Source organism: Teleopsis dalmanni, chromosome 2 (assembly GCF_002237135.1).
Source record: "Teleopsis dalmanni isolate 2A chromosome 2, ASM223713v2, whole genome shotgun sequence".
In the NCBI taxonomy this organism is placed as follows: Eukaryota; Metazoa; Arthropoda; class Insecta; order Diptera; family Diopsidae; genus Teleopsis; species Teleopsis dalmanni.
In genome coordinates this window covers 200,589,374-200,598,780 of record NC_051847.1, presented here as the reverse complement: position 1 = coordinate 200,598,780, position 9,407 = coordinate 200,589,374, and the positions used below count along the sequence as shown (strand labels likewise).

Below are 9,407 nucleotides of genomic sequence, written 5' to 3'. Positions count from 1 at the left end.
TGATCAGAGTTAGATCAGTATCAATCAGAAGAATAGCTCAATAGAACCTATGCGACAAACTTAACAGCGACGAATACAGAACTTAATCTGCGGGTTGCTAGGATATTAACGCTATGAATCCAGTTGCAGCTATCGCTCACACGCGAGTATCAGAGAATGATTAAGTCCAAAAAACCACAGTCACCAGCTGAAAGCATGCAGATCGAAATATGTTGGTCTATGCGGGTTCGAAGAATAAAGCTATTGATGCCAACAATGCTGAAAGTCTTTGAAAATAAGGAAAGTATAGATTATTAAGCTTCAAACAACGTGCTATTTAAATGCACTTGGGGTTAATCTATATTTGACCTTAGACTAAATATACTACATTATTCACTTATGAATATATTATAGTTTAAGTATAGTCTATATAATAAAGTAAAAAATGTTTACTAATTATAAATAAATACTCGCATCTAAATCATAAGTTGTTTGATTATAAGAATTAAAATATCTAAAGATATATCTGTAATGATTGTCGTTAAGATGAAATTCGTTTAAGATTGCACTGTTTAGACCCATTAATAATGACTGAAGATAATAATTCTAATAGCAATATTTTTTTCTCTTAATATAAAATGAATCACAAATTCCAACGTTGAACTTATCAAAGATTATCATTAATAAATTTAATTAATTAAATAATAATCAAATACTTGGTCAAGTGACGTTTTTATTTGCACTTAAATATTTATAAATCCATTTACTTTTTTCTACTATTTTTTAAATATCTTTTATTATAAACAATTTAGGTTTTTAATTGATAAGTTTGGCGTGTGAATTTTGGAGTGTTTGATAACAAATTTTGTTCCTATTAATTTTGCAAAGAGGTAAGTACAAATATGCACTGGAAAAATAATTTATTTTAGTTTTTTTATTCTTCAGAAATATAAAAATACACAAACAATTAATTATTATTTCAAAAAATAATCTATATAGTAAGAATTCGGGTACATAATCCAGCAAAGTGTTTAAAAGATACCTTAAAAGATACTTCGTGTTACAATCACATAACATATTATTCGATCTAAAAACATTCAAGCTTTTGATTGGAAGTCAAAATGTTCTCTGTTTAAGTAGTTTCTAATATCAGACCGACGATATAAGCTCTAGTCCCAGTAACCTCCTTGCTATTGACGGTTAAATGCAATCTAAATCAAACAATAAATGTTGAAATCTGGAATTAGACTCACTAAATTGGTCTTACTGAAATCTATGAGAAGGTTACAGTTTTTCTTGTGACATCACGTCGCATAGGCTATAGACTACTAATTGCTGTGATCATTGGTCATACCACTTGCGGTAAATATCTCTTTCAGCTTGGCTTTGCGGACAGCACCATATGTCCACTTTGGTTAAAGGATGATGACTAAGACTACACTAAAGTTCTTGAGTCCCTTGTTGAAGGTAGCTGTGTAGTTGTTACCGTTTTCCGACAAATACTTTTGTAAAATGTTGGAAATTGATTCATAATACAATGGACCTTCACGGTCTAAATGTTATATATCTTTTCACGAATCCTAAAAGGAGGTTTTCGTGAGTTTAAGGTTTCATTCGATGGTTTTTTATAACTTTTAAGAGCTGAAAAAAGATCTCTACATGATCAGATCAAAGCTGAAGAGTTAAAAGTTATAAGGTTATAAGGTTATACAATAATCAAATATAGAATAGTAAATGATAATTATGATAATAGTAAATTACAGAATGAACCTAAAACACCATTAATACCCAACAGTCTTCCATTATAAATAAAATCGGAAATTAAATATTATCATGAAAATAATAATAGTTTTTTTAAATGTTAATATAAAATAATGGTTCACTTCTTATGGAGCTAAAGATTTTAACAAATCTGCATCATCATGGTCTTCAAGTGGTTCACTTCGTTGGGTGATTGGAACCTTGTTAATTTCTATTTTCAATTATTTATATACCTTAAAATTATTATTATGAACCGATCACTATTTTTTTTAAAAAATATTTTCACAATTTTTATTGAGTGTAACTTATCGGGCATAGCTTATCTTCAGTTGGTCATTTGGCAAGGTCTTATTGTCTTGGCTGAGCCAAGAGCACCCAACCACACATTCTTCACCTTATCTATCCGATGCAACTGCTTATACTATTTATTTATTTTTTTTTTGTTTATATATTTCTGGTACTTTTTTTATTTTTCGCTTCATATTCATTAAAATTGGCCAAATGTCCTCAACAACAGGTGTACAACGAAGAATTCGTTTGTTATCTGGACGGTGTGTTTTTGGTTTATTTTTGGCTATAAAATGTACTCGGTGTAGGAAATATAAAATATTATTTTTGTTTTTATAAATTAATAGCAAAAACAAAATAAGTCAAAAAAAAATTTAAGTGCAAATTCAAAAGCAAATAAAATATAATAAATTACTTATCTATAACAGTAGCGACTTATAGTTTATATGGTCCATAAACTATGATATTCCAGAAACATTAATGTTGACATTTTTAGCGTCATTTAAGTGCAAATAGTGATTGATTATATGTGACTACTTGCCTTATGTTTAAAATTATTAAGTTTTTGATAAAATAGGTAAAGATATAATAAGTATTAATTGTAAAAGATTATTTCTAATAAATGAAGTCCGCGATGAAGCAATTTCGTGAAAAACTTTAACTCTATAAGAAGTTAATCATAATTTTCTATTTAAATTTTAAAATATGAACTATTAGATAATATTAAATGTTGGAATTAGTATACATATTACTAATAGATTTTACTATTGATAGATTTTAATATAGCTTTTACTTCTGAAAATATCTGAGTTTATTTTTTAGATTTTATTTAATTATAACATCGGTATAACAAAGTCAGAAGTTCAGAAGTTTTGGGCTAATTGCTCAGATTAGTTTGTATATTCATAGATACAATAGATCTCGACAAATATTTAAAATGAATCACCTTCCTTCATATATAAATTTTTTTCTTTATTTTATCGAGGACATATATTGCATTGCACAATCCTGCACAATACACCATTATCACTGTTATATACAACGAAGATTTTGGGACTGAAACCCCACGGTATATGTATAGTTCATATATTGCATGTTTTTTTAATTAAAAATGTTCGTAGGAACTTTGAATTACATTTTAAAAACTTCCCTAAATAACTTGAGGTATGAAATCATTTTTAACTTAATCGATCCATCGTTTTCTTCGTCGTACTGTTTTATGAGTTCCCAAAATCTCACATACGAGTCTTATTCGTTGCTGTCTTTAAATAGATATACTGGTTATGTGCAGAGATATATTTAAAAATATGTATTCTTTTCCGAAATTATTTTGTATAGGCTCTCTATGATATAATAAATAAATGTCATTGTTATTTGAATTTTAGCTGTCTATATGATGAACAGTTCAACTGAAATGCATAGAACCGGGCATCATAAAAATCCAGAAATATGTTCTATCTTTCTCTTCGGTTTCTCAAATAATTAAGACCTTTGGACCATGATGTGAACTGTCTTTCAAAATCCGATAATCAATTTCTTTAAGAATGTATAAGGTCATTAACCGCCTTCGATCATTCAATTATGGTATCATGATAGATCTATCAGGCCTTGTATGGTCTCGATCAGGTATCTCTTTCTACGTGCCTACTAATCTACCTTCATTAAGAAAGGCACTCTAAGTCAATGGTTTGACTCAAATATATGACACAAATGAAAATATGTAAATAATAGAGACTAATTAAATCCAGCATCGAACACAACGGTTTATCTGTTTAGACATTTATGTTACTGTGTTGCTGCCAAGCAAGTTTTTAACATACTGTAATTTGATTCCTTTTATTTTCATCAATTAACTTCTTTATCTTATTAGAAACAGTTTTTCAAACTTAAGCTATACTGTACTCAAAATAAGGTGAAGGGTAAAACAATCATTATAAATTGGTAATTTTACAATCAAATCGAAGCAAACGCTTATATACTTATCTCGTTCATAGACCACTAAAGGACCACTTCTTATAGCACGCTTTAGGCTTTGTTTAAAGTTTTATATAGTTTAAACTTTTTAAGGGTTTGTATGGTAATATAAAGGACTAATAGGACTAAGAAGATCCCTAGCATTATGTTATAACCTGCCTATCCACTCTATTATATCCTGAGATTGCCAGGACATAACCCAATATACTATAGAAGTATGCTATAGAACCCCAAGAGCACAAATTGTGATGGTTTAGTCAAATTTATGTTCAAGAAAGCATTTCAATAGAAAGCACTTCTTCAGGGTTTTGAACATATGGTGTTGGTCGCCGGGTAGTACTGTCGCATACAAAATATTAGTAATATTTTTTACAAAAATCAGTATTTTCTATCAACATTTTCTTTAAGTTTATTTATGTGTACTAGTAGTATGTTGTACAAAACTGTTCTATCCAACTAAATTACTATTCTATTATTTGTTCTATTATTCTTAGCTATATAGTATTATAAAGCTATAATATTTTTATTTTAAGAATATTAAAAATTATTATTATATATTTAAGGGCGGGATCTTAACTTTTGTTGTAATTTTTTAATACTTGCAGTTAACTATAAAAATTATATTCCCTTCTAAGATATTTTTACCTATACAAAATAATATTAAAAAATTTAATAAATGTTAAATATGAAATAAGTAACCTTTAGTAATCTTTTAAAATATTTTAAAAGGTTACTAAATACTGTAGCTTTCTAGGCAAAAGCATTTCGTATGCATTTACATTTTGATGTGCTGTAATACCTGTGCAGGCTTTTAAAATACATTAAAAATTCAAATGTTTTGGGATTATTAAATGTGTTGTACTGCCACGGGAAGTACACCACATATATACATATATACAAAGTGACAACATCACATAGAAAGATACATCAAAACATTTCAGTAATGCGAGTATTTTGAGGAAGTAACATCAAACAGGAATAAAACCAAAAGCAATGCCAAGTTTCAAGGAATTATTTACTCCAATAAAAGGGAAGCGGAATGACTCCTCAAACTTTCCCCAAAAAAAAAATCAGAAATTCGCAAATAAAAAGGAAGAACCACTAAAATCGGATTATGGTAAAAAGTTATAAAAAATGCACAATCTTTATATTACATTATTATTTGCAAAATAAATTTTTATTATTCCAAAAATGTGAGAGAAAATAATTTATCACAGTTTTCCAAAAATTTCATAAAATACTTTTAATACATATATAGTCTTTAAGATACTTCTCATGACTTTAAATCATAGTCTTAATCATAACTTAATTCCAACTTGGAATTTCCTTTTTTCACTTTAATATCGCAAATGAAGCAAGTAGCAATCTCATCATCCTGATCGACCAGATAAATTTCAATTTTCACACTAATTTCTGGATAAGAACCGACAGGAAAGAGAAAGAGATAAGTTACATCTTCTGTTGGATAGAGTGGACAGTAGGCACCAAACATAAGATTCCGGCAAACATTGCTCGTCTCTTCGGGCAGCTCATATGGCACACTTATACCAAATGTGTAGGCTTTCACTTTAGTTGTGAGTTCAGAAACATCTCGGTCTATAAAAAAAATGTTATATTGAATAGAATATTGTAAAATTTGAAAATGTAAATTATAATTACTTACGAGATACAAAATGTATAAACATTTCCACTGTTGATCCTTTAAGAATATCACAAGGTGGTGTCTCGCATCCGGTTACGTTTACTGATAATGGAAATGGCTTATCACCGGAACCTACAATCCAATAATAATTAATTTTTTTTATTATTGATTTTAGATATATTTCTTAAAACGTACATTTTTTCACATCTGTCGCTAATACCGTAGAAAAGGCGCTAATTATTACAAAGACAACTATGAGACGTGCTATCATCTTCAGATTTTTCAGTTTGACTCTGGAGAGAAGAAAGTAAGTTTAAATATATTTTTTCAACTTAAGACTGCTGCTAAGTTTACTTAGTGAATGCTCGTATTAGCTGGTTTACTTTACATTTATAGTTAGTTTGACATTAGCCGAATAGTATGGACATACATATAATCTTATCTGGATTTTGTATTAGCGAATAGCAAAATTTCGCTGTAAAATTTAAGAGAAAGTTTTTCAATTCCCAACAATTGAGTGAAATTGTAGAGGGGAAGTAATCTGACTTTTTGTCGAAATATTAGTACTCGAAGATTATTACAAACTATAGCACTGGCAAATTTCAATATTCTTTTAGACTTCATAAAGTTTGAAAATCAATAATATTCTCGGATTTAATAATATAATTCGTAATGTCTATTGTAGACTTGGCCCTAATACTGATTATAATCCATAAAAAAAAGAAAAGCGTTTTTTTTAACTCAATTGACTAATACGAAAATATGTAAATTCGTTGGAGTTCCTTTATATGACGGATTTGACAGTATAAAAACAGCTGACAAGCTTTCCAAGAAGAGTGTTTTAACTTCCTTCATAGGATCTTAGCAGGATATCTTATCAGTACAAGAAAACATGAAATATAGGTTGTCTGTTAATTCATAGATCGACAGTAAAGATCGTGTAATTAATCCAGAGAGCACATTCGGTAGTTAAGAAATATGTTGAAAGGTTTTCCAACCCAAATAGATAACTACATCACTGCTCTAGATTAATCCCCGAATTCTTAACTGGATATGTTTCTGTCAATCACCACCTTTTAAATGAAAAGTAATTAAAATATGTAGTGTAGAGTGTAATATCAATTCGTTTTATCTATTCGTGTCTAAGACAATAGAATAGTAATAACATAATTGAGTGTTATCTATAGTCTTGAAAGAGTGGAGAATGTTACGTTCACCAGTACCCTAGTTAGTTCAAATTAGTTTATAAGACTTTCTCTAGAGATGCGACCATGGATATTAAAGGTTACTGTGTATTATTGTCAATCTTTAGTTTCTAAATAAGTAATAAATGAAAATAATTAAAATAAACTAATTATTAAATTAGCTGTAAAATTAATACTGAATTAATAAAATTAATATTTTATTATGTATAAATTATAGACTTTCTAGAAATTAAAGTAGTTACCTTGCTTAAATGTAGTATTTATTTAATTTTATTTTCTACTAAATTATTTATATATGAATCTTATTAAAATATTTAGCACGACAGCCATATTTTATTTGTGGATATTATGATAATAATTTTTTTTGCATTCTCCATGTCGTATTAGTTGTAGATATATTCTGATCAATGATCAGAGATCACTGGTCACCTCTTACAAATCACTTAAGTAGCTTTCATTTAGTAATAGCAAGCTGTGAGACTTTAATTGCTGAAAAATTTAGTTCTTTATTACTATTATCTTAGCCAGTTAGCAAAACGTCTCTTCAAAAGCATGTTAGACTTTCTTTAGGATTCAAAATGATTGTTAACCGTTCTCTAGCAAAACATATATTGGTCCTTCTACTGGTACATTGTAACTACTGACAGTTTCGTTCTGTATGTATGTATGTTAATCTTTTTTTCGAGTCAGCGTAACTGGGCACTTTACTCTGTGATAGCTGGGGGTACTACAGGGTGCCACCCATCTCATTGACTAATTTATGTATTCTTTATAAGCTTCATGATTATTCAGTGCTTGATCTAAGATCTGCGTACCTCCCCATGCGGAGAGTGATTACTCTAAGATTAGATAGTGCTAAGTTGGATAGCCTGTCAGTTTTTGCATATAACTTCATGGCTCTGTCCCTTATGTATTTTTTGATCGGGTCTATTCAAAGATCTCTTAGCATGTTCTGTAAGTGTATTATTAATATTTTAGCCAATTGCAAGTTTTTCTCTTTAGGACTATTTTAGGTTATATTTAGGATTAGTAATGATTTTGAACCTAAGAGCAATGCTCAAGAGCATTGTTATTGCTTTATGATAATTTAATACAATTATTTACATAAACTTATACTTTTAAGAGTATATAAAAATGTTAGTAAGAATATAATAAACTATATACTTCTCTGCATCTTGTGAGAGAAATCCATTTTGTTCACTTTTGAACTCTTACTAATATGTAGTATAGTCTTAAAACGTTTGTCTAGATATTATTTATATACGTTTGCTTTTATAGCATTTGTCTGGTCATCATTTTGGACTGTAATCATTATTATTAGACAAACCCACTTAAATATGAACAATAATAAGCATTTTGTTAAATAAGTAAATAAGTGATTTTACTATAAAACTGATAATGGTGATAATAGGTGTACTCAAGTATTAGTCATTCTCAGCAGTATTCCCTGGCATTTGTATTATAATAAATTTGATTTACAGTTTATTTAATCTTTAAGTGTGGCATTGGCGTAGTACTAAATGTGTTGATTGACTTTAAGTAAAATGACTCACTAAAAAATATAAATAGTATTTAGTGCAAATTAGAAGTGCTTTAGTTCACTATAATAAATTAGTCATACTTCCAATGGATATTGTAAATAATAAGCCATAAATGTGTTAACACAATATGCTATTATATTTGCATTCGGACCGATTCTAAGTACTTAGATACTTTAATACTGACTATGAAAATGGCAAAAGAATATATCATAAGTGAACATCAAAAAAGTTAAATGAAGAGCAAAGCATAAAAAAAGGATATCAGCTCACTTGGGATTATGCACATATAAGCATACAGTAATACAGTAGCAGGATTCTAGGATATATTGAGGGATATTGAAAAAATGTAACTGTGGTAAATTATTTGCACAGCAGGCGTAGCAGTTACATTGTCATTACTTTATCGTGTATCGAACGCAATCACAAATTTTTGAACAAGGATTATTATTTGCACTACACACAAATAAAATCAGGCAGTACACATATTATTGAATATCGATAAGGCATAAAATTGATATATCATCGAGCACTGCAAATAAATATTTAACATTTCGTTGAATGAAGAGAAAAGGACGAAGGTGCATGGTGAGAGGTTAGTGAAAAATTCATATTGAATTTTATTCGCCCTAATAATATTTAAGCTTTAAATAAGCAGAAGAAGAAAAAATTATAAACGAAATCTAAAGAAGCAACAAAGATTCTATCTGTCATTCTTAATGGAATTTAACTAATCCATTGGCGTGTGTGCTTCCTCTTTATATGGATTCACATGTGCTGTCATATACGACAATTACACAGTCAGAGATGCTCGCAATGAAACTCACACCCCTTATTCACTTTTCCCAACAGGTGAAAATATGTACTGAAAGAAAATTAAAGGCACAGAAAAATTTTGTGACAAATTACCACAGACATCGGGTCGGGCTTTTAGAGAGGGGGTGGTAATTTCTATGATACAATAGATTTAGTTATTTTTTTCTATTCTGATTTTGTCGCCGTATTTGGTGAACATTTTTT

The 9,407-nt window shown here is 29.0% G+C and overlaps 1 protein-coding gene across 1 annotated transcript; it reads right to left on the bottom strand.

The window, feature by feature from the left end:
* Nucleotides 1-5,218: 5,218 nt before the first annotated feature.
* On the bottom strand, nucleotides 5,219-5,990 carry LOC119685689 (NPC intracellular cholesterol transporter 2-like). Its single transcript, XM_038100046.1, has 3 exons — nucleotides 5,840-5,990; nucleotides 5,666-5,776; nucleotides 5,219-5,598 (listed from the first exon to the last, which is right to left on the bottom strand). Exons 1-3 carry the CDS (start codon nucleotides 5,913-5,915, stop codon nucleotides 5,297-5,299), a joined length of 489 nt encoding a protein of 162 aa, XP_037955974.1. The 5' UTR covers nucleotides 5,916-5,990; the 3' UTR covers nucleotides 5,219-5,296.
* Nucleotides 5,991-9,407: the final 3,417 nt, after the last annotated feature.

What these genes read in the sequence shown, in the direction of transcription:
- LOC119685689 (XM_038100046.1), bottom strand. Translation starts at nt 5,915, where the DNA reads ATGATAGCACGTCTCATAGTTGTCTTTGTAATAATTAGCGCCTTTTCT. An exon ending in AGCGACAGATGTGAAAAAAT is followed by an intron (nt 5,777 to 5,839) that starts GTACGTTTTAAG and finishes ATTGGATTGTAG; the next exon opens with GTTCCGGTGATAAGCCATTT. An exon ending in GTTTATACATTTTGTATCTC is followed by an intron (nt 5,599 to 5,665) that starts GTAAGTAATTAT and finishes TTTTTTTTATAG; the next exon opens with ACCGAGATGTTTCTGAACTC.